We start from the raw sequence: 25274 nt of genomic DNA on the forward strand, positions 1-25274 counted from the left end.
GATATTAAAGACTTTTAAGAGGAAAAATACAAAAATACCTTGCATTAAAAACCTCCTTTTTTGTGTCAGTTGTATCTCATTTTTTTGTCCCTCTATGTTCTTACTATTATTCTTACTCACAGTTTTTAGTATGAAAGTGTTTCTACATTTTATAGTATCTTCTTTGGCTTTTTTTGAGGTTGAAGAAGAGGTGATGATCTAGCTGAGTTGATTTCTTATTACCTTTCATATTTCGTTTGCATTGGAATAGTTTGGAATTGGGACTTTTATACTGATTTCTTCAAGAAACCATCATGTCTCTTTTAAGAGACAAACAAAATCAAAGTTTACTGCAGGTCATTGGTTTTGTTTGCTGTCTATTCTTGTGCTGAGCTAGAGGTTCTCAAACTCTTATGCCGGAGTCATTCAGCCATGTTACTTTCTATCCTGATGTTCTCAAGCAGTTTCCCTGGGGCTTCTACAGATTTGATTTTTGACATAGGCCCTCTGGTTTTGTCTCTCTCCTAAAGGAAATTGTGCATTTCAAGGCCTTCCTGGATGTTAATACTGCTTTGTTGCTTTCTCAACTGATTCCTCGTTTACCAGCAATTACTGATTTTGCCAGGTGATGCCTGTGCTGCGTGCAGCACATGAACTGTCRCTGCCTGGATACCCTCAACAAGTCTGTCTTAACCCATAGTCTGGGGGCTGGAGGCAAGCAGACACATCCATAATGTGCAAGGTGACACCAGTTTTGGTGCCCCCCTTGCCTATTTGTTATTTTTCATGTTCGTATTCTGGTTAGATGAGTTATCATACTAAATTTGATACGTCTTCTAAATCATAAACAACAGAAGAAGCAAGTCTTGTTTTCCTGTTTTAATATACGGATCTCCAAGATGTTTAGCCCACTCTAACTTCTTCCTTGTCAAGAATGGCCCTTTTGCCTTGTGTAGGGCTGCTGTCTAGCCTGTTGTCACTTATCTGCAGTGTTACTTTGCTTTTTCTCTTGAACTTAGCTTAAGGCCTGGATTACCAAGTTGGTGTACAAAGATCTTTTTTTTCTTAGCTTCTTGAGATGTACCCCATCCTTTCCAACATCTCCTTGAACGCTGAGAATCAGAGCAAGAACCCATGTGTCTTTTCCATGTTGCAGTTCTCAAATGTGTTTAATGCTAAAGTTTTCTGATGAGGAAGACAATGATTTGGCTTTGTGGCCGTTCTGATGAAACGAGAAGTTGTTCTATCTGTTTTGTGTTCCTGTCTGATTTAAAATAAAGATATACAGTAGATCTCTTAGTGCTTCCTCAGGAAAATTCTGTTAACCTTTCTTTTTAATGGGTTTGGGTGGAGTTTTTTTGTTTGCTGTTTGTTTGGATTCTACTCTTATGTCTTGCAACTAGGAGAAAATGCTCCTGAAAAGTTAGTTATGCTAAATTTATGCTGCTATTCAACAGCACCATGGGTACACAAAGGAAAACTGCAGCTCTTCAGACCCAAGATGATTGTTTATTTTTAATGGCATCATATGCAGGGAGTTTCATATTACCTTGTGGCTGCTACAAAGTAGCTTTAATCAAGTTTAAATTCTCAGAATTACAATACATCTCCAAAGTTATTTAGAAACTCTTACATCCAGGGTTGACAGGTCAAATACACCATCTGAGGGCTGTTAATGTAATTACCTGAGAATTAAAAAGAAAACAGTATTCTTAATGAGTTTTTTCCTTGTAAGCTAAAATAACTTTCAGCATTACTTGCAGCTTTGCAGCTTGTCTAACTTCAGTATGAGTTTTAGTAACCTGTCATTAATATTTCAACTTGAAAAACATTTTTTTTTCACCTCCCCAAGGGCAACAGCCATTCTGGCATACTTACCCCAGGAACTTCTAGGTACTTCGTGTTACGAGTATTTTCATCAAGATGATATAGGACATCTTGCAGAATGCCATAGACAAGGTACAATTATTAATAATTCAATAAAGAAATTTTGTAAAAATATTGGGGAAAATAGTGTATTAAGATAATCATGGAAACTTGGAAGGATTTGGCTGTCTTTCTGTTTGGAGTCACTTCTGTTTAGAGCATTGTTCATCATGAGCCAAATGATATGATTGTGTTAGACTTCCATGGATTTTTAATGAATATTTGTTCTTCAGTTATGGAGGGRAAAAAAAAGCTGCAGAAATATCTTTTTTTTTTTCCAGAGGTGAGGGGAAGAGTAGGCTGAATTGAGTTTTCCCTGACAGGGGATTCTGCTTGTGTAGTCACTGTGCCTGTTTGAAACAAAGTTACTCACTTTCTATCCCTCTATAGTTTTGCAGACAAGAGAAAAGATTACAACCAACTGCTACAAGTTTAAAATAAAAGATGGGTCTTTTATTACATTGAGGAGTCGCTGGTTCAGTTTCATGAACCCTTGGACCAAAGAAGTAGAATACATTGTCTCGACAAATACAGTTGTTTCGTAAGTATCTTTTCCTTAACAAACGCATGATGTAAACACTGATTGTTTTGCCCTGCCTTAAGATAAGACTTGAGGTAACTATGTGCACATCTTCCCTGTGGCGGTGTGTATTCTACAAATAGCAGTCAGAATGCATACTGTGGGGAGGGGAATTAGTTGACCTATGAATTGTAATATAGGCTGGATAGTGCTTATTAAGGTCTTCAAACATACAAATATTTTCTATCCTTGGGAAAACCAGGGGTTACTGTCCTTGTAGAGGTTAAGGCAGATGCATTATTTTTCCTTGTGGTTTCTGTACAGGTGCAGTGACTTCACAGAAGAATAACTGCTGTAGAGGAATTAATCTCATGAGAGAAGCAATTTGGGTTCTGCATTGCACGTTTTGAGTTGTAACCCGGGGTTTTATTTCTGTTGTTTATCTAGCCTTAATGTCAGTCACGGTGTTTCTTTCACAGAGGCGGTAGTGACTCATAAACTACTTAAACCCTGAAGCATTCTTCTCTGACACCCTGGCAGAGAGACTATTTTGTAGGGTTTTTATCACTGATTCTTTTAATTCTTGAAATCCACAGCACCAATGTACTTGACAGTGGGGATGCAGCCTTTCCACAGCTTGCAGCTTCTCCACACAGCATGGACAGTGTTCTCCAGTCTGGAGAAGGTAACTACTGTACTATGAGGAAATTATTAGCAGTCTTGCCTTGTTATCAGCTAATCCTGAATGCACAAATTTGCTGCTTTAGTCCATTGTGAAAATCTAAGGAAAAAAATATGTTTTAGGACACACAAATGCTAATGCAGTCCTTGCCCTAGTGCCTAAATCAGCTTTGAATGCAGAATGTTCGAAGAGTGAATGAATGAGACAGAGGAAATAATTACCAACAAGGTTGGAGGAGTGAGTTAGAGGAGAAATGTTTGCCTTCATGGAGGAGGCTATCTGCTATATATGCTTAACAAACATTGTCCCAGAACAATTTCAACTTCTGTGGTCAGTGCAGACGTTTGCTCAGGGTGGATAGTTCATAAACATAGTTTGGCTGTTCTCCATTTCACTCCCCTTGATTTGACTTGCTTTTTGTCAAGACGTGAAAACTGAAATCCAGTAGTTATCACAGGTTTGTTATGGCTTCTGCAGATCACCGGAACACCTTTTGTAACTGGTGGAGTGTAGCATAATATGGAGCAGAGCTTGATTTGATAATGGAAGTATTACTGGAGCAGAGTAGAAATGAGGAGTAGGCAGACGCAGTGATAGACTATGGATGAAGAACTGAGGAAAAGGGATGTTAATAGCACTGAGATTCTTCCCAAAAAGTCAGAAGCCATTGCCCTTAGAGATCATGTTTACTTTACTAGATATTAGTTTTGTCAACTATGCCTTTACAGCAGTAAAGCAGGGATATTGTGCATATCTGGAATTATCTCGTAAATTGTATACAGTATGCTTAGCAGATCACTGCAAAAGCTAGGCTTTTCATCTGTCTTTGCTCTGAAAAGTGAGGTTGAGTAAGTCAAACTATGAAGGGAGAGGATGGCAAAACACAGATAGTTGGCAGTGTGGTAGAAAGAAGCTGAGATATAGGTATGGTGATTAGTAATTGAATGTGGAATTACAAAAATGAAGTAGTGTCTGGGGCTTTTGCAAATGAAGAAATATTGAACAAGCTGTTCTATAAGTGGAATAAGCTTATTCATGCTACAGCATAGCCTTTGAAAAGAAATCAGTCGTGTAATATTGTCATACTGATGGTTCTTGTTCCCAGAAAAGTAATTGAGCAAAGTTTAATTTCAAGTGGTTTTAGCTCAGCTAAGGATTTGATGCCTTCTAGGAGGTGCTGAGCCACCTCCCCTCCTGATGGATTTGAGCCATAAAGATTGCAAGCATTTTGATTGTTAAATATGAATTTTTGAAACAAGACAAATGTCTACTATGCATAATCAATGCTACGTGGCTTCCTTAACCTTTCAGTAGGTGATCCCTTTTTCATTGTGCCTTGGAGTATATTGAGCTCCTTCCAGACAACCTAAAGCACTGTGCAAGTGATAAATCACATTAAAGTAACAGTGAATTTCTAAATGTTCAAGAGCTCACTTTTTCTTCCCTTCTGAGATATTTGCAGTAACCTGTAGTGGCTTGATTTATGTTCATCAGGTAGCTTGAGTTTATTCCATATTGTGTCTGTGCTGGTAAGTTCTTTGCAAAGAACAAGTGTGTCTGGAGATAAGCCTAATCATCCACAGATTAAAGCGGATCTAGTAAGCTATTCTCTACTGAGTTTAGGCAAGAGATACTACCAGGTGCTTGAAACAGCCAGATTCTGGAAAGAGTCAGAATATGTATACTGAGTCAGAGTTATGTACACCTAGTGGCGTAGATGGATGTCTTAAGAGTATACCATAGCCTGGCCTAGTGCAAGATGGAGCATTCCATACATTTGAAGGTACTCACTGGTCTGTGGAATTGTAAATATATACAATTCATTTAGTACTGACAAGCTGACGGACACTTTCATTCTTAAATGCAARTGCTTTTATGGAAAAGGGCTGCAAGCTTTTACCTGACCTTAAGATATCTACTTGTTTCAGGTGGCCCGAAAAGGACCCATCCTACTGTCCCTGGAATTCCAGGTGGAACAAGAGCTGGGGCAGGTAAAATAGGGAGGATGATTGCTGAAGAAATCATGGAGATTCACAGGTGAGAGAAAATGGTATGAAGTTAAAGAAAAATCATTGGCTTTTTTATTAAAATTAAGGAAGTATTTCTTCAAGCTGAATGTGGARTTATGCAGTTGTATTATATAAGTAGACAGCTACAGATACCTATACTGAATGTCTGAGGCACTCAAAGCCCACAGTTAAAGAACGAAGAAGTTACAGCTTCCAGTTTTCTACTCTAAAAGGACTAATACTGAAACTTTTTTTAATGGTGGTAATTATCCGTTTACCAGAAACAAAGGGTAAAAAGAGCAGTTAACTAAAACTAAATTCCTTTCCATGTTTTCTTTCCCAATAACTTAAGGGTGTAAGTGGAACAACTTCTGAATGTCAAAACTATTGACAATGTGCCAAATGTTTGCTTCCCTGTGATCCATTTCACTTTGATGCTTTTAGAGTTTTCAGAATGTAAGTCCGGCTTGAGGAGTATTCACACAGTTTATTGACCAAGGGTAAAATGATTAAGCTATCTCTGCCTTCCCAGAGGCAGTCTGTATGAAAACAGCTCTAGTTTAAACATAGACTTGTGGTACCCTGCAGTAAGGACCTGTAGTAATACCTAGGTGGTTCTTAGAACAGCTGTGTCTCATCTTTCCGTGTGAGTAGTTACTTTCTGGAGGTGTCCCCATTAATTTCTACTGGCTAAGGACCTCCGTTCTTCATGAGTTTCCTCTTGGGAATTGTTCCCACGCCCATAAAAGCAGTTCCATCTAGCAAATGTTGAGTAGTAGTAACAGTTCTGAGTTGCAGTTCAGGAAAAACTTGAGATCAATCTCTCATAGTTTTGTTCCTGCTGCAGGCCAAAGACTTAGGTATTTAGGCAAAAAACAGTAAACTGATCACAATAGGACTGGCATTTTTCCTGTCTGTAAACATACTTCTAAAGCAACAGGCAGGTTGAGCCAAGACTTTAAAACTTCCCATCACTTCTGGTAGATGTATAACTCTTTAATTAGTTAACGTGAATGCAGTGGTATAGTTCACCTCCCATACTTTCCTTTCATTTGAAGACTATGGGTTAGTTCCAGTCCTCTTTCAGCAACTGTTACTATTTTCCAAGGCTGCCTTCTGTTCAACTTTTTCAGGGGAACTCTGCCAAGGATAAGATTCCCATTTCCATTACTGTTCTCTGTAACTAACGCCCCCCCCCCTCCATTTAGTCTGGATATTTGTTGATTCTACAATTAATACAATATTTATTGTTAAAAGATTGGTATTTGATCAAGTTGAGGAAAATGGAAGTTAAAAATGCTACTTCAAGTGTTTTTTTAATATAAGTTAATTATATCACGTGTCTAATGTATTTTTTATAGCAGTAGCTCACTGAAGGAGTCTAGGTTAATATGGCTGACGCAGGCCAAATTCTTACCTGGTATAAATTGAAGCAATACCCAAAACCTGAGATTAACTTTTTGGGTAAAAAAATACCCTGCAGGATCTGTTCTTGGCAGATGCTCTGTGAAGGTTGCACAGCAGCAAATAAAGGTAGGAGGAGGTATAGCTTGCAGACTGAGCGAGCTGGACAATGTACACAGGACCTGTTGTTGTTGATCTGGCTGCAGTTTAAAATGTTGCTGCTGCTGACTTGCACAAGAGTGAAAAAGCAATGAAACGACAATAATGAATTTGAGGCTTTTAAACACCTTAGTATCAGCTGACATAAGGTCAGCATTTGAAACTCCAAGTCTCTGGCACTTGAGTCCAAGCAGTCACTAGCAAAATCATTCCCTATTTTGTCCATATGACAGGATAAGAGGATCATCGCCTTCTAGCTGTGGTTCAAGTCCGCTGAATATTACCAGCACACCACCACCCGATACATCATCCCCAGGAGGCAAAAAGGTAAGAAAAAGCTTTACGCACAAGACTTCCAACAGCAGTGGTAAGCAGTGTGAGATAAAGCTTATAAAATTATACATGGTGTTAACTCTACATGGCTAAAGGAGCTGTGGCAGCAAATCACAGCACTGTGATGGGCCAAATCCCTTTATAGCAGACCATACAGTGCAGAAATCAGTAATTCTTGAGCACTGACGGCTTTTGAAATCTGCCTGCTTCCTAGATTTTCCCCGATTTTATTTTTTAACTGAGCTGCAAGCAGGTCACTCGCTTCATGTCTCTTGATCCTCCAAAAAGTCTTTCACACCACATACTGGTGAACATTGGGATTGCTATTGTTTGAGCACTCACCATACTCGCATTAAGTCTACATACAATGGCTTTACTGTACTGATGAAACATAAAATGTGACAACTAGATGCTTCACTGTGCACTGGAATTTTACTTTTAAAATCAATACTATACACCATGCCTTGTCCTAAGAYTGCTTGAGTAGCATTCGTATACCATTATCAATGTTTAAAAGCAGCTGGTATATAAAAGTCGATGTTTTAAAATAAATGTTCAAGTGGCTAAATGATCTAGCAAATTGCTGCTGTCATATTCAAGGCAAGAAGAGCACTTACCCATATTCTTATTCTGTGCATTCAAACCCTGCTGCAGACTTCTTTCCTCAGAAACTAACCATGTTAACTTCTAACATAAGAATTTTTTCTTTGGAACATAYAGTTTATGCTAAATATTTTCTTCTGTTGGTGGCTTACTTTGTACTTGAAGTAAAACTTGAACTTGTAAGTTCTCGTAATAAGAGTAATTCTAGAATAATCATTCATGTTCCATCTGCTTTACAATAATTCAACATCTGAGCTTACTAAGGGCTCCTGTTAACATAGCAGAATTAAGGAAAATGCACATGGTGAGTTAGGTGTGTCTAATATGGTACCCCCTCAATATTTATCTTCATTTAAAAAGCAAACTTAAAAAGCCTTCTACATAGGGACCATGTAAGTTATGGCTCAAGTTCCAACTGATGCTGCCTTCAAAGGGAGCTCAGAAGTCCTTACCCTTAATTTGAGCGATTGTCATTCACATTCAGCTATTTCCTTGCTGCTTAAGAATCTCAGAGATTCTGAATTTCTACTCATTGTTCCTGCCCTGTTCTTTATGCAATCATGCGCTTTGGTGTACACCCTGCCACTGTGCTGCTCTGTACCACAGATGGTTAGACATAGCATCCAGGAGCAGTGCTCAGCTCATGTAGTCTCTCTCAGTTTTAGGAGCATGATCCCCTCCTATGTGAAGGAGCTCAGTTGACAGTCCTTTATGTGTACCATAGCTGTAAATTCAAATGTTCTTCTAGTTAGCTCTAAGTAACATCACTTGCAAATAGAATAGTTAAGAAATTTCTGTGACATCTTAATAAGCGCTTTCTGGTAGTTTTTTCAGAAGTTACTTTTAGAAGTTTAGCATGTAGTGCTGACTTTTTATCACCACTGCAAAGGAAGGAATCTGCTTGATGGGCATAATAGAGAGGAAGTAGATCTTAATTTACAGCTAGTCACATTAACTAGACTTTAGATGCTGTTTTTTTCAGGAAGTCCGTCCCACTGTATTAAAAGGTATCCTGGTATGAAACAGTATCTTAAATCTTAAACTGTAATAATAATAKGCTGCTTTACAGCTTCTATCTTCTCTTTTAAGATCTTGAATGGTGGCACTCCAGACATTCCTTCAGCTGGGTTACTCTCTGGGCAAATCCAGGATAACTCTGGTTACCCCTATTCTGACAACTCCTCCATTCTTGGTAAGCAAAGCCATACAATGATTTAACTCAATGTCAACTGAACGCATGACAACAGTACAGATGACTGTAACAAGATTATTGCTTTTACCATCTGTAGCACTTAGCTGAACAATAAAGCTCTTAACTTACCACTGTTTGCCTGAAAAGTGGCTACAAGAGTAGCCTGACAATCTGCCTAGGTTGCTTTATTGCAAAATATTGTCATTTTTAAAAATAGTGGTTGTAACCCTGTTTTCTCTTGCTGAATAGGTGTGCATTAGGTGAACCCCTCACTTCTTGTGAATGCTTTTAAATAGCTAGAGACAGTAAGAAAGGCTAAGTTGACTCCTAGACATTAATCTAGATTATTCTTGTAGTAGAGCACATCATAAGATGTTCCGTATCAGGTATACTGGTCACTTCTGAGAGGTGACCTAACCTTTGTACTCTTAACTCCCAGGTGTCAACAATATGCCTGAAACTGTGGCATCCTAGCTATCAGACATACTAACATGTGTAGAATAGTCAGCCTGTTCAGCTGTTCTGCTCTTAAGCCATGTGGCARGTGACCATTGCAAATAAAGTCATCAAATAAATCTGGACTTGTAACAACTTACTGTATTTATGCTTACAGGGGAAAACTCTCATCTAGGCATTGATATGATTGACAACGATCAAGGATCAAGCAGCCCTAGCAATGATGAAGCAGCAATGGCTGTAATAATGAGCCTTCTTGAAGCAGATGCAGGTCTCGGTGGCCCTGTTGATTTCAGTGATTTGCCATGGCCCTTGTAAATGATGCACCTTGCTTCAACATCCAAATATCAAAAGTGCATTTATTGGTGGAGTTCTGCAGTCTGTGAAACTTGTTGGATGGAGAAGCTTTTATGTATGAATTTCATAAAAGCCATATCAGAATGCAACTCATCCTACCATGTGTAACTTCAGACAACGTGGAATAACCCGCTACAGTGTTTGTGTGGATTTGGTTAGCTGTGTATAGCTTGCATTACTTGTATATTTTGGATTCTGTTGTTTGAATTTTTTTAAAATCACTGTGCAACTCACTGGCATCAGTGGTAGCTTTTATATGCAAATGACCATTTCAGATGTATGGTGTGTTTTTACACTGCAAAACAGTCCCCATGTGGATATTTCTTATACTAATTGTACCATAAAGCTGTTTATTCTTTCTTGTAAGAATCCTTTACTATAAATATTGTTAAAGTGTAATGTATTAGACAGTTAAATATTTTTAAATAAATGTTTCCCTTGTTCTAAAATGGAGCATTTACTTTGATAAATAAATTTGATAAAGCCCTGCTGAAGGTGCATGCTAGAAGTAGTTGCATATTTATCGTTTCTGTCTTTGTGGGGAAAATGCCTCAATACATACATTGTAAAGACAAAATACTGCAAGTGTGTATCTAGAGAAGCTACTATTTAGCTTAAATTACAAAAAACCCCAACTTGCAACAGAAAAGGCTAGTTAGGGTAGTCTGGTAGTGCCACAGATTTCTCTTTAATATTAAAGTAATACTTGTTTTTCACCCAAAATAATAAGTAACAATCTAAGTATTCTCCCACCACCATAAAGAAAGAAAACCAGTGACTTTCAAAATTCATTTATATATACTTGATCTTATTCACCGATAATTCAAATCAATTAAAATAATGGAAATTTTATTTGAATGAAAAACTTGTTTACAATCATTAATAAATGAAGAATGAACCTTTTGCATTTTCCTATTTCGTGACACGAAAAATTTAGTAAATAAATATTTGTGAACAGATTAAGGTAAGGCAAAATTTAAGATAAAGCCCCTATCAGGTGTTCACAAYTTTTGAACATGGCTCACGCTGCAAACAAGTGAAAAAATTCACCAAAGAACTTGAGTTTAGTAAGATGTTGTATGGGTAATTGAATCATGTCCTCAATCCAAAAACCCAGTAGTAGTATTTTTGTGCTCAACCATATACAATAACTTTAAAAGGGTCAATCTAGTCATCGCAAAACTATTTACAGTTAACACTTTTGATAGAAGCACTTTGTTAGTATTGTGCAATACATTTACAAAAAATGGCTTGAAATTCCATTTATCAACCATTTATAAAGTGCTACTATCAGTTTCAATTCTGCATTCTAGCCCATGTGCAGCAATATTGAATGTACACTAGCCACCAACACATCCCATTGTTTTTGATGGGCTTAGAGTGAGGACAGTCCAGCATACAAATAACCAATGTCACAAACCTACTGGTAAACAAATACATGTATGTAACTGTAACCGCAGGATGTTTTTATCTGTACTCTTTAGAAAACAATCAGATGCTCCCTTTGGTCTTTAAAAAGGTCCACACTGCAGTATCCTGAACACTGTTACACAATGGAGAAAAACTGGAATTGCAGTGTAGCATGAGTTGAGTACAGAGTCACTTTAAAGTAGCATGCTTTTGTTTTAATACGAGTCTACATCAGACCRCTGGGTTCTGTCCCTCAGTATCCATCTCACTGTTATTAGGCGGAGGATGAATAGGCAGAATATCCAACTCATCTACTTGGGGTGTAGGATGCATTACCACAAGCTGGTCCTGGGGTATATCTGCTGCTGCTGCTGCTAAATTTGTAATAGATTTGCTTTTCACACACTGAAAGTCAACATGCCGACTCTTTCCTTCCTCCTTCTCCCATGACATCCGAATAAATGGTCTTTGGACGTAGTTGTAAATCACCTCAGGCCTTCCACCTGGTCGCTTTTTCACTTTCTCTTTGTATGTAGGGTAACCTAAAACATCATATAATAGCAAAAGTTAACATTTCTGATTAACGTGCTGATTAATTCAGGCTTTTCTTTTACAAAAAGACAACATATGAAGGCATAGTGAAGATGATTAGTAGTTGTCACCACCAGCATCCTGAATGGGACCAGATGCCACTGTGTTCCATTTAATGTTAGCTAAGGAAGGAAAACGCAGTCAAAACTTTTAATTACCAACTGAATTGTAAAGAAAGAGGTTAAAATGCTACCAATAATGAATGTGTTTTTAGCATACATTTTAGTGAGAAGACTCTTACAAACTTTACAGACAAAGCTAGTTGCTCCTTTCTTAAACCAAAGCATCAAGCTATTTCTGTAGCACTGAGATCTGGAAGGCAGGATGTGAGACCTCAGAAGTAGAAAGCAGTGTTGCCCTGATCCGCGATTTAAGTTTCCAAGCAGGATCCTACTGCTCATCTCCATCTCACCTCCCCCCCAGCCTAACTTAATCTACAAACAGTCCAGGCAGGCAGATAAATTCTGTAGTTCAGCCATGAGCCTGTTACCAGGTCTTCTAGCAGGACCAGTTGCTTATTGGGTACCCTTCCCCCACTCGCCATTGTATTCATCTAGCCTGACTATGACACACAGTATCAAGTCTGATTTCTTCAACTGTGAAGACGATCATAAAGTGAAAGTGCAGTGAAACTCTTTCCTAAAGAGCCAGTTTGTAAAAGCAAACTTTCTTACCTTCAATGCCCAGTCGGATTTTCTTGAGCCCCCTTTCCTTCAGGACTGATTTGGCCACATCTCGATTTTCAATGTATTTGAAGAACCTATACAACTTTGTGCTGTAAATAACTAAAAGTACATTCTAATGAGAAAAACTGTATTCAAAAATTACACTTTTACAAAGATTTCATAATATTTTTGAACAGTTTGGACTGTAATAGGACAATTCACAGAGCAAACAACATGAACTACTCTGAAACTCGGTTCTACCAAAAAAAGACATCTCAGTTCCCCTCACCACCACCCTTACAACGGGATTCCTGCAGACATTTCAAAACCTCTCCATTCTGCCTGCCACGATGTAAGAGATCTGAGTTCCTGGACAAATCAGTTGCAGAAAACTCAGACCCATAAAGCAGAGCAAGAGGGAGTCCTACAAAATTCTGCTTATATAGCTCCTGAAAGGGATTGCGGTCACTAATCTTGTAAGAAAAGTATTAAACTTAAGACAAGCACGTCCTTTGTACTGGAGTACAAAGAGCGTCTCAAGTCCCACCTCCCCCCTCCAAATCCTGAAATTCGGGTTTGCACACTGGAGACATATTTCCAGCTACAGGGATAATACACATGCAGGGCAGCGCACTCCATTAACAGGTGCTTTAACTTCTTTACAGATCAAGTTATTACACTTACAAAATATTAGCAGGCACTCACTTTCTATTTCAAAGCACTAGTTGTTCTCTCTCAGTTAACAGGACCCCATCCAACTTCTCTTGTCAAGCTCTTTCTGAAAGTACTTCCTTCCTCTCCCCCTCCTCCACAGACTAACAATACTTTAAAAATAAAAGATTAGTTCCTCTTTTTAACCTAGATTTGAATGCAACATATGCTTAAATGAACCAAAATATTAAGCGGAACTACCAAAGTTTTTGTTAAATATTAGGGATGTTGTAACAACTTTGCTAACAGTGCTCTTGAATAAGTTAAAGCAGCATGTTTACTACTACCTTTGCCATAGTGTGGCTCACTGAAAACCATGAAAACAAACTTACTTTGTGAATATTCCTCTCCCATTTGTGGAGGATACTCTTCATCCCAGTCAACCACATCATCATCTGTCAACACAACAATATGGCATTCTCTTTCACCACTCTGAGCACTGGCTACCATTAATGGGAGAATCATTTCTTCTAGGTAGAATTCAAACTGTTTGCGAGCACCATCATTTGACAATTCATGCATGAGAGCACCTGAAAAAGTATAGATGCATAGGCATATTTGAAAATTCAGTAAAGAAATGAAAGCAAAAGAAACACTAGTTCTATTTATTTTGTATTATTTACTGCAGATAGTTGTAAATACATTTTTAGTTTATCAGTTTGCACAAGATTGGAACTTTTTCAAATGTTTACCAGAACCACATCAGCAGCTCAAACTGATAGGACTGTCCTGCAGATAGATACTAATGTTCTGTTGGGTAGACAGTGCAGTGACTTCAGCAACACTGAGATCTCCTGAATGTTTTACTACTGCTAAACGTGTGATAATTGTGTGCAAGACTCCTCTGAAGCTTTCTAAAAGAAAGCAGCAGCCTAAAAACAAGGCCTCAAAACCTCCACAGTGTCAGCTGCTAAATCCTTCCGCTAAGGACAAAGTGCACAGAGTGAGCCGCCTGCTGAGTCATGCTCTGCGAGGCAACTTGGCAGTCACAGCCCCGCTGGGAGAGGCAGACACTGGCTCCTGCACCGAGCTCACAGCTGGAACTGACCTGGTTTGACTTGCTAGGCAGGCACTGCACTGAACTACACAGAAGTCATGAGACAACAGGATCTAAGATGTAGGCCAGGTCATTTTAAAGCTTTGGCAAAAATTCTGGCTGCATTCAGGGAAGGAAAGAGTTGGAGAGATGCTACACACTTGGAAGTGATGCACCAGCACACCTGTACTTCTCTTGCTAGCAAAATATCTTATTTTTCTTACACAAGTAGTGAATAAATTATCCTCCTGCTCCTCTGCAAAAATACCACTTAACATTAGTGGTATCTGTATTGTAAATACATCAGGAGATTTCAAGTATTCCTCAGAACTAAGTACAGCAGAAAAATGCATCTTCTCATTRTTTCATTATCTCAAATACTACCCATCATTCACATACTTATAAGAATTCTATACTTACTGAGATCTCTGCATTTAATAGTACTATATTCAAAGGAGATACAGAGATAGTCACATGCTTCTCTCAGTTCAGGAATAGATATCCCATCAGGACAGCGTATCACTCCAGTCTTGTAGTAATCCTACAGTAATACCATAAACAAGAAGCACAATGCGCTCTAAAATACTCACTGACATACATTTAATTGTTTATAAGGCTCTCATCATAATCAATCCCCTAAAACTTAAAATAAGGAAGAGCAACAGGTGTGTTAAATTTTTGCTAATACTATTATCCTCAAATTGATCAAGTTTCTGAAGTAGCTGCTTTCAGAGCAGTAAGCTCTAGTTAAAACTGCTATTTAAGTGACAACTATTAGTATTGATCATTTTGGGGTATGTATACTGTCTTTTGTCTATACATCACCCAGCTTTTGATATTCTGGTTCCGTCAAAATAGTACAGCAGCTCTACTCCTTTGTAGAAATACGAAATGTGTAAGGGGTCGTGTTCTTCTCAGACTAAAATTCGCTTTTCTCCTGTACCTCCTGTAACTTAATTTCAAGTACTGTACTTGAACTACCTAATTTCATTACAGGAGAAGGCAAATACATCTGAACTAGGTGATTGTGCAGGTGTATAAGAGAAGGTGGACAGATTTCTAGCAAGCAATATATTGTGGTTTATTTCATGTGTTCTATGGCTAACATATGTGCATCTTTAAAAATAGGACTGTTTTCATACTAAGTTCCCCCCTCCCTAAAGAACAGTACAGAAAAACAGTATTTATTCCTTTCACAGAGTCCAGATATGTAAGTAAGACTAAATCAAGAAGTTACATATTTTTTAATACTTATAGTATTTAGTTTGATAGTGCTTCCCCCTGCCTTTTTTTCCTCCATAAAAACTCACCAGAATAGCACGAAACACAGTGGACCCAATTCCTTCAGCAACTTCATACTCTCCTTTTTCATTAGGACGTGTAAAGTTATGTTCTCTGCCTGATCCAAACATCCTATTCAAGAAAACAGATAATTTAGTTAGAATTCCTTATTATGATTTTACTTCTCAGCTTTACAATATGTCAGAAATAGCTCTGAAATGGCAGAGGAAAGGAAAGCCTATCTCATCTTGTATGTACACACAGTGTTCAGTTTATGTTTAGCACCACCACTAGGAAATAGAAAGTAGGGTAATGTAACCRAGGAAAGACTAGCTTTATTCTTCAACCTTCACCTACCAATATTATTTGATCAAAACAAGAGTTAGACCAGGCCATTTCCTGCCTGTACCGAAGTTGGGCAGGAGCTCAGAAGATATCTTTGGCACTCATATGGTGAACGCAGCACAAAAACAACTTCTGCTCTGAAATTCTGATTATTTAAAAAACACTTGAGATAATTTGAGAAGCAGAGCTTAAGTGTTCAGATAGACACAACTCATCTACATTTAATTTATTTTTAAAAAATTAGTTAATTTCAAAGTTAAAATATCATTGTGATAGAAGATGCCCATAAATAAGCATAGYATGTACAGCCTATTTCTTCCTGTTAGGATGCACAGAAATTTAGACTAAGGAGACAACCACAATTTTAACTTAAACTTTTCTTCATACCTCCAACTGTATCTACAATATGTAATTGAACTGTCAGAAAAAAACCCAACTTTTTAAAATGTACGTCTCAGCTACACCCTATGCTTACAAAAATACTGCCATCTACTTTCTGTTTTACTTAGTAAACCTACCCAAAGGCAAAACTTTGCTTTCATACACACCACCCAAATAAATATACAGTGGGAGTACTGTGCCCATTTACTGTGGAGAACAAATTCACTTCTTCCCCTTGCTACTTCGACATGAATTTTCTGTCCACTTTCTAAGCAGAGAAAGAATATTTATGAAAATGGCAGTCTAATAAGGTACAGGCTTAAGGCAAAGAATACATTCCTACTATAGCTACTTTTACCTCCCAGTACATGCTAGTTAAGCAGTTYTTGCTCAGTGTCCTGTGAATTAGCACTGGGGAAAGAATGGGTATATAAATAACTTGCATTTTAGAGCACTGTTTCCATATTTTTATTAGCCTACTTTTGAATTACCAGAAGATAAAATAAGGTTGTTCCTTGGACCAATCCCTGAGGGCAGAGTAACTCAGCAACACAAAGAAATCTAGTGCATTTCCCAGCACCACTTACTCTGAGGGTGAACATGAAAAAGGAGACTGTTTCACCACATAGCTTCACACTGATACAGCATCTGTTATACTGGATATTCACTTGTAGACATGTGTAGCATATTATACAAATTCCTTATATCAAGAATTTAATTGTATTAATGATTACTTCTATTTCCCTTTACTGTTTTGTTCTTCTGCAAGTTTGTAAACAAGCAAGAGAAATATAGTATCTTTTCCTACCAAGTAAACCTGTTAAAAATATTGCTCTTTATAGTTTCTACATAAAGTATTACATGCCCATCTGCAGATTTTCATCCTGTTTTAAATGCTAGGTCTCTTTGCTAAGGGACATGACTGCCACACTAACAACAATATCCATTTGATATTCCCTTGTTCAAAAGGGAAGACATTTCAGAAGACAAATTTGCTGAGCTTAAATGTTGTTAGGGTAGGCCCATTACGCAAAAATAAAAGTTCCTTCAAGGTTCTCCTCCTTGCTAGTTTGAAAGAGACAAGCTATACTCATTACTCYGTTTTACAGAGCAGCTAGCTTTAAGAACAAGAGATAGCATGGGACAGACTCAATGCAGAAGCAATACTCAAAAAGATAGGAGCAAAGGAGTATGTTACGAAATGTTCATTTATTTAGGAACTCTTGTGTCTCTACGTAAAAGATGTCTACTAGCATCTCTGCCAAATACAGAGAACTTGTATCTGATCTTTAAAGACCTTCACAAAGTGATAATATTAAATGTTAACAGATCAGCTGTAATAAGATAAGTTCAACAGCTATTTAAATACAGCTCTTAATACATACAAGTGTTTATGACTTTTACAGTTAGAAATTAAAAAAAAAAAAAGATACAAACCTGCCCAACATTGTATTAGGCTGCGCAGTAAAGATAGAAGGGTCTACAACAAATCTAGTGTTGTCTACTATGAGCGTTACTCGTTCAGATGTTCTTACGTTCCGAGCTCCCTCTTTTCCATTTTCATATACAAATACCATTTCCCCACCAGTCTTGCAGCTCCCATCAGAACTTGACTGGCTGCTGTTTCTGCTGCTGTTCCCCATGCTGACAGTGGAACCATTTGGGGAAGTCTTCTGAGGACGAGGGCTGCTTGGTCGAGATGAACTGTGATCCTTTTCTCGATCTTGCAGGGGAGTAGGTAAAGGGAGAAAAAGAAATGTGAAACTAAATTAAGATTTACATGAGTTCTACAGAACTTCCTTCCTTCCAGAAGGAAAACAAGGCAACTTGATAAGTTACAGACAAACTCAATTAAAGATATTCTAATTAATAATAATAAAAAACCCTACAGAAATAACAATCATCTATATAGGAGACCCCAAAGTTCCTACTACTTAGGCATCAGAGGCACCTTGTCTTCCCAAAGTCATTACAAGAATAATTTAGAATTTAGCTCCTTTTTTGAAAAAGAAGCTCAGAGTACAGGAGCTAAAAATTCTGTGTTTAATGCTGTAGTTCAAAGTGACTGCCCAAGTTTTTGTCACCAAAAAGAAAGAGGTTTTTCTAGAGCTGTGTTTCTATGTACCTAAATGCTATCAAGTTAGGAAAAGTAGTCAATTCTGTCCCCAGGAGAATTTAATTGCTCTTAATTTTGTTCAAATCACAAGAGCATTGCATAAAAATACAGGCTGCAGATTGAAGGAAAAAAAATGACCTGGCAAAAAAGGTTGCTCTCAGGTCAGAGGGCACATGTTAGAAGTTTGTATGCTGTACCATTCTTTTAACAAAATAGTAATTAAGTTTTTAATCCTGAAAGGCTATAGACTCTGAACACACCAGAGTGATATTGTCTTGTTGGCGAAGTAACATTCCGGATGCACGGAGTGAGCTGAGATTCTGCTCTTTCATGGGATGAGTCACGAGATCTGTCACTTGATCTGCGTCTGTCCCTCGATCTCTCATGTCCACCACTAGCACCATGAAGGCTCATTTTTGTACAATCAAGTCCTTTAGCAATACGAGATGAGGTACTAAAAAGAGAAATAAGTGTTCAGCATTTCAAAGCTTCAAAAAATACAGTACATTTAAATTTTAAAGGCATTTTACATGTCCATGTACATAGTTTGAAGATGAGTATTATCCACCTCCATTTGCTTTGCTTTGCTTTATGTGTATATTAACAAACATGAACAATGATTTGGAACATTAAATAGACAGATAGCAAGAAATACCTGTTTATTCCTGTGTGATCCAAAAAAGCATTGCTTAAATCAGCCTGGCCATGAACCTGAATTCACAGAAAGCCCTTCTAGAACCAGTAAGCCAAACACAACTGAGCATTTTACTTTGACTCTTAGTGTGACATTATGCATTCTAATCAAACCAAAAAATTAAAAGGTAGGGGTCATTTTTTCCAATAAAACCTGTTTTGGAAAACCTTTCTCAGAATATAGATTTCTAGTGCTCACTTGGCTATTACTGCAGCTTGTCTTTTAAGAAGGAGGTCAGCCTTAAGCTGGTTAACGCATTGAGACACACCAGTCGARAGTCTGTGTCTGTGCATCGTCTTTACTTTCCAGTTCCTCTTAGAAGAGCCAATAGAAAGAGATCACAACCCAGAGAATAAATATATCAGCTATACCATTAAAGCTAAGATCTACAGCGGTGTCAGTAACAAGTTGCACATTTGTTCTAAATTAGCAAAATGTAATGCAACCGTTTTAGACTTTTTTAGACTAAGTCATGTTATATTTCTTAATTTAAGATACTGATTTTATTTTGCAATTAATTATTAAACCTATCAACAAAACATCTTAGTTCAAGGTCCAGTGCTTTAAGAAACTAAAAACTGAATATCAACTACAAAAGCTACGGTAACAAATTTCAGCAAAAATACTTACATCTTTAATTTATACTGTTCAAAATAGGTATTTCAGGACAACATAGACCCATCTGTCTCTTTGCACCCCTTTGGGATTCCTGTACCAGGTCCTTTGCTACTTGCCTTTAGAGCACAGGCAGGACAACACTCCTCATTTACAAGATAAAAGTTTAACTAAAGAACTTTTTAAAAACCCCAAGTACTGGAGTACTGAGACAGAAGTGTGGACACCCACGGAGACAGAAGTGTGGACACCTACAAGATCTGACAAGGTGCAGAAGGATCATTATTTCCCACTTGTTTGTGGCCAGGAAACAGGGCCACAATAACCCACTTGCTTACAGCTTGTGAATCCAGCACTTACCCAAGAGACCTTAAACACCTCTGCTAGGAACACTATACAATTCAAGAGCACAAAGAGGTGAGAATAATGGCCTAGCCAGGAATAGCACAGCAAATTTTAAGAGCATGAACTATGCAAGCAAGTTGCGTAGAATGTCCTCTTTCTACTTTGCTCAGAAGGAAAATAAATTAAAAAAAAAAAAAAAAATCAGGGCTATCTAAAAAGCAAATACCCAGTATGACACGTTTAGCTTCACTGTTTCAGCTTCAGGTATTAGTGACTGATACAAGAGGAGAAGTTTAAATTAGAATGAAACAGGCTACTATAGACCTTATCATACAGTTTATATTGATGTTAAAATAGGCACAAAATGGATATTAGCATGCAAAGAATACAATGTACTCCTCAGCTAAGGGGTSCAAGTTTCTCCCCACCCCATTTGAGTGAGGGAAGAAGCTCATAACTGACAAAGCAGAAGTTTGGTGCAGAGAGAATCTACTGCAATACTGTTTCCYGCCAAGCTGAAAATATGCTGCAATAAGACATGCATCTTCTAGATGTGAAGTCAGCCAGAGGTCTATTGACTAAGGTAAAACAACTGCAAGCCTTGCCTATAGCTGGAAATGCTCAGATGTACAGTCCAAGAATTAAACCAGTCTCATTAAAAGGCAACAGTACGCTCCACAAGCTGTCCGATGCTATTTTGAATGTATACAGATATGAAACACTTCAGCATGGCTAATGCGTCTCCTTACTTGTTTTACTTCCCTATTATAAAGAGATATGTTCTGTATTATGAAAAAGAAACTGGCAAAAATTTGAGAGATTGAGACCCTCAAATATCCTTTCCATGAACATCAACAATTTAGAAAAACCTTTGACCTCTTCTTACATATACACTAACGCATACAGAAGATAATCTAACAGGTATGAAATGTGCCCGCAAACTAGGGGAAGCGATAGTTTGTAGCCTATGATTAAAACCTAACTTGCAACCCAAGTTTGAGCTCTGCTTACAGATGACAATCATCATCTATCATCTGTACATCATCATCAGATAGGTTTAGCTGTTAGTGTCATCTAACAAAAAAAGTCACAAACTTAAAAAAAAAAAAAATCTCCTTATCTGCCCTTACCTGTTTTATATTTGCACATCATGGTGTAACCATCCCAGAAGGAGAGGGAAAAAAAAAAAAAAAAAAAGTGTACTGAAATACATACATGGCAGTCTGGAGACAAATCATCTCAGCAAACCCTAACAAAACCACATGATCGAGCCTTTGTCGATGAAGCACTTTGACCCTACCTCCAGACAGTATTTTTAACCGTGTAGTGAGAAACCATGGTTTTGCAGGTGCCCCATTTCATAGCAGCAAAATTATGATTCTGTATTTCTCTATAACCAAAGCACTTTAGTTTCTTAAAATAGAGAAAACATAGTGAAAAACGAAACCTCTGCAAGGATTTGCAAGCATATCACGATCAGACATGAATTACCTTTTAACAGAGGAGGAGGCAATTAAAATGCAACTCTTAATACCAGAAAACTATCTAAAGCCACATTACCTTCTAAGCAGTGATTCAGAGTTCATACTGAAGGAGTGTAAACCCTAGTTAATAATCTCTTCATAGACATAGAAGAAAACAGGTGCTACAGGAAGTTGCACTGACTCAGCTGGCATCAGCCTTCCTCCTTAGTCATTTCGGAAGAGATGCCAGGCGTGTTTAGCTCTAAATGTTCCAGCTACTTTTTCCCACCACCAGAACTGGGCTACTTTTGCCTTGGCAGGTACAGGGAGTAACCAAGGCAGGAGGACACAGGCACATGCAGATACCTTTCCTGCTCCGGCCAGCCRCAGCCAGCCCCTCGGAGCGGGGCCACATGAACTCATAGTTCAGCATGCAGCACTGCTGAGGAGGCAGAGACCTCCAGGTGGAGGAGGACAAGAACTTTTAATATTAAAATCAATTTGTTTCTGAAGCTAAGTTAGTAAATAATTTGAAAGAGGTGTTGTTCAAATTGCAACTGCAGACACCATTCATTTGTTCTACTTTTACACTGCATCYTCCCCCTTTAAGGTACAGATTAACACTAACTGCAAGATATCAGCSAGAAGAACAATATACAAAATGCAAGATATCTGAGAATTCAAGCAGTCTGGCTTAGGACAGCACCATATGAATCACGAATCTTCATTCATTTTAATTACAACCACTTACAGTGTCAATCTTAAGGCTCATCATTGTTGAAATACAACGCACAAAAAATGTAAATGTATTTCTTTGAACCACTGGATATGTATCTGATGACATTTGAAGTTCCATTTGTTCTGTAGCATATGTACTCAGAAGAAATACTACTACTGAAATGCAACTTCATTTTACAATAATCAAGATGACTAAAACTGAAGAGTTTAAACCTGAACAAAGAAAAAAGAGGTGGGATCTAGCAAGTCAGGAGAAATATTTACTTGCTTTACCCTGCAAATTTACTTCGAAAATTGTGTTACTGAGCTACTGTATAAGTTGGTCTGAAAAGGAGCCTCAATCCTACACCTGTGGCCGATATTACATATGAAAGAAGAGCTATGACTTGGATTTTACTGTGAAGAGACATTAGAAAAAGTTGCAAGTGTTTGGAGGAAAAGACAATAGAACTACGAAATGATTTTGATTTTTTACTTGTTAGCAACATCTTTCCCCCCCCCTCCTCTAACAAAGCTTTTTTTTTTTTTAATGGGGGGGGGTTGAAGCGAATGCAGAAACTCTTCACTTCACACCAGTAATCTAAGCCATTTATGGCATAGATAAGCCATCTATGAGTCATTTAGAATCACAGAATCAGTAAGGTTGGAAGGGACCCCTGGAGATCATCTAGTCCAACCCCCCTGCTCAGCAGGGTCACCTACAGCATGTTAGACAGGGTTGCATCCAGGCAGGCCTTGAACTCATCTCCAGAGAAGGAGACTCCACAACCTCTCTGGGCAACCTGTGCCAGGGCTYCGTCACTCTCACAGGGAAGAAATTCCCCCTCACATTCAGGCGGAACTTCCTGTGCTTCAGTTTCTGCCCACTGCCTCTTGTCCTGTCACACGGGACAACTGAAAAGTTTGTCCCTGTCCCCTTGACACCCTCCCTTCAGGTACTTACACACATTGATAAGATCCCCCCTCAGTCTTCTCTTCCCCAGCCTAAACAGGCCCAGCTCTCGCAGTTGTTCCTCATAGGGCAGGTGCTCCAGCCCTCTGAGCATCCTCGTAGCCCTACACTGGACTCTCTCCAGTAGCTCCTCGTCTGAGGAGCCCAGAACTGGACACAGRACTCGAGATGAGGCCTCCCCAGGGCTGAGTAGAGGGGCAGGATCACCTCCCTCGACCTGCTGGCAACAGTCTTCTTAATGCACCCGAGAAGACCATTGGCCTTCTTGGCCACAAAGGCACATTGCTGGCTCAGGGTCAATCTGTCATCCACCAGCACTCCCAGGTCCTCCTCTGCAGAGCTGCTCTCCAGCAGGTCAGCCCCCAGCTTGTGCTGGTGTCTAGGGTTATTTTTCCCTAGGTGCAGGACCCTGCACTTGCCCCTGTTGAACCTCATGAGSTTCCTCTCCGCCCAGCTCTCCAGCCTGTCCAGGTCTCTCTGAATGGCAGCACAGCCCTCAGGTGTGTCAGCCACTCCTCCCAGTTTGGTATCATCAGCAAACTTGCTGAGGAGGCACTCTGTCCCCTCCTCCAGGTCACTGATGAAAAGGTTGAACTGGATGGGACCCAGCACTGAGCCCTGGGGGACGCCACTAGCAAATTTAGTTTCACTCATTAACAGATTGCACCAAAATTTTCACTTCCTCTCCTTGTAACATAGTCTTAACTTAATGATTTCTTAAGTCATTGACAGAGACTATGTAGTTCATTCTGTTCATCAAGGCTTAACTTTTGCCTAAAATGGGACTTAACTACAAAATGATCCAAAATGATGTGGATAGGCCAAACTGGTCTCCACCAGGGAGTTCTGCAGTTCTGCACTGATGACAAAGAGCCTGACAAAGGCACAGCAGCCCTGCTAACAAACACAGGGCAACTGTCGGTAAGTGCTAGGGCTCACAAAAGCTTTAGGCAGACCAGCAGCGTTTTTCAAACAGCAGTGAACCACTGAGAGTTGGAAGTGCCAGAAAGCCACTGGTCTTGCACAGCACCTGGCTGTCACATTATATTAATCTGCAACTTCAGCCTACAACAACCAACGATGCTCTGAGCACATAGTTTCCGATCTCTAATGCACTCTAAGAAGAATTTGCATTTTAGAACTTTGAATTAATTTCCCAGTTGATGACTAACAGCTACAAATTGCACTGAGGAATGTATGGGCAATGACTGAGACACAAAAGTGGCATATAAGCAAAATTCTTCTCCTGGGTGCTTAATATTGTGTTTAATTTATAACTCTAAAAGAGAAAAATTAAATCTACATTCACTAAAACTGGTCAAAACTAAACAAAAATGTAGACAAGCTAAGACACAAAAGCTTATGAAGAGAAAAGAGTGTCTTGCTTTATCCTCTACTTTCCTATAGGAAAAAAATATGAATATTGGTATATTTAAACAATCTTCATAAATTCAATATATTGTTCTTTCTTGGCTCCAGAGGAACATTGGGACAGTATTGCTGCACACATGCAAGAACTTCAGGGTCAGTAAGTGAAATTTTATTTTCTTCCTCAACTGCTGCTAAAGGAAGCCTCTTTGCGCAAAAGGAGAAAAGAGGTAATCTCTTTAAAAGCAGCTGTCACACAGAGAAAGCCAAATAAACTCAAAGCTTATATAAGCAAAACTGCTTAATAGAAAGTAAGGAAGAGAGTACCATCAAAATGGCAGGCTGTCACACTTTGTATTTCTGCAGTGAGGTAAGAGTTTTTCTTTAAAAAAAAGAAAAAACACTGTAAAAGCAATTTAACGATGCTCTTGAGTCATCTGCTGAGTTTTTCTTTGTCTTTATATATAACATATTGCTCTGAATATATTACTAATGATTAAAAGAGGTAATTAAACTGAATTAATTCTGCCACTAAAACAATTACCACATATTCCAATATATAAAGTTCATGTGCATCTTACTTAGCACTAACAATAAGAAGCTGTTTCATAAAACAAGTATGTTTATCCACAGAGAATTATGGTGGTAAACTAATACACCTATTGCCAGAAAAAAACACCATAAAACCTTAGCTAAATGCAAGGTACACAGCAATGAAATATTAACCCAGACTCTCATTCATTTCCCCCCCTTACCTTCTAAACTTTTCTTAACTAATTCCTCTTAACATACAAACATAGATCCAATCCTTTCCTAGGATGCTTGCATTCACACAATCAACACTCAGATAAGAGGGATATAGAGCCTTAAAGACATACACTAAGTTACAGCAACATTTCTGTGAAGCTTTAAAAAAAAAAAAAAAAAAAAAAAATAAGATTTA

General features: G+C 38.4%; 2 protein-coding genes across 14 annotated transcripts in view; one reads left to right on the forward strand and one right to left on the reverse strand.

Moving 5' to 3' along the window:
• Nucleotides 1–10118, forward strand: part of BMAL1 (basic helix-loop-helix ARNT like 1) — a 51350-nt gene extending 41232 nt beyond the window's left edge. For 10 of the 11 annotated variants that reach the window (XM_085300821.1, XM_085300823.1, XM_085300822.1 and 7 more), the window contains 7 exons: nucleotides 1832–1938; nucleotides 2296–2446; nucleotides 3022–3110; nucleotides 5036–5144; nucleotides 6913–7006; nucleotides 8705–8807; nucleotides 9421–10118. In XM_085300821.1, coding sequence (XP_085156947.1) covers nucleotides 1832–1938; nucleotides 2296–2446; nucleotides 3022–3110; nucleotides 5036–5144; nucleotides 6913–7006; nucleotides 8705–8807; nucleotides 9421–9581 — 814 coding nt within the window. In that variant the 3' untranslated portion in view covers nucleotides 9582–10118. The remainder of the gene's footprint in view (nucleotides 1–1831; nucleotides 1939–2295; nucleotides 2447–3021; nucleotides 3111–5035; nucleotides 5145–6912; nucleotides 7007–8704; nucleotides 8808–9420) is intronic. The other variant, XM_085300829.1, reaches the window with a different exon arrangement.
• A 308-nt stretch (nucleotides 10119–10426) lies between these two features.
• BTBD10 (BTB domain containing 10) overlaps nucleotides 10427–25274 on the reverse strand; it is a 28807-nt gene continuing 13959 nt past the window's right edge. For 2 of the 3 annotated variants that reach the window (XM_085300833.1, XM_085300831.1), the window contains exons 3-9: nucleotides 18417–18610; nucleotides 17478–17763; nucleotides 15344–15446; nucleotides 14454–14574; nucleotides 13330–13527; nucleotides 12296–12406; nucleotides 10431–11572 (exon numbers count right to left, since the gene is read on the reverse strand). In XM_085300833.1, coding sequence (XP_085156959.1) covers nucleotides 11262–11572; nucleotides 12296–12406; nucleotides 13330–13527; nucleotides 14454–14574; nucleotides 15344–15446; nucleotides 17478–17763; nucleotides 18417–18610 — 1324 coding nt within the window. In that variant the 3' untranslated portion in view covers nucleotides 10431–11261. Of the gene's footprint in view, nucleotides 11573–12295; nucleotides 12407–13329; nucleotides 13528–14453; nucleotides 14575–15343; nucleotides 15447–17477; nucleotides 17764–18416; nucleotides 18611–25274 lie in introns of all 3 variants that reach the window. The other variant, XM_085300830.1, reaches the window with a different exon arrangement.

The sequence above is a fragment of the Rhea americana genome, unplaced genomic scaffold (assembly GCF_003343005.1).
Source record: "Rhea americana isolate MKP2758 unplaced genomic scaffold, rheAme1 scaffold_17, whole genome shotgun sequence".
Lineage (NCBI taxonomy): Eukaryota > Metazoa > Chordata > Aves > Rheiformes > Rheidae > Rhea > Rhea americana.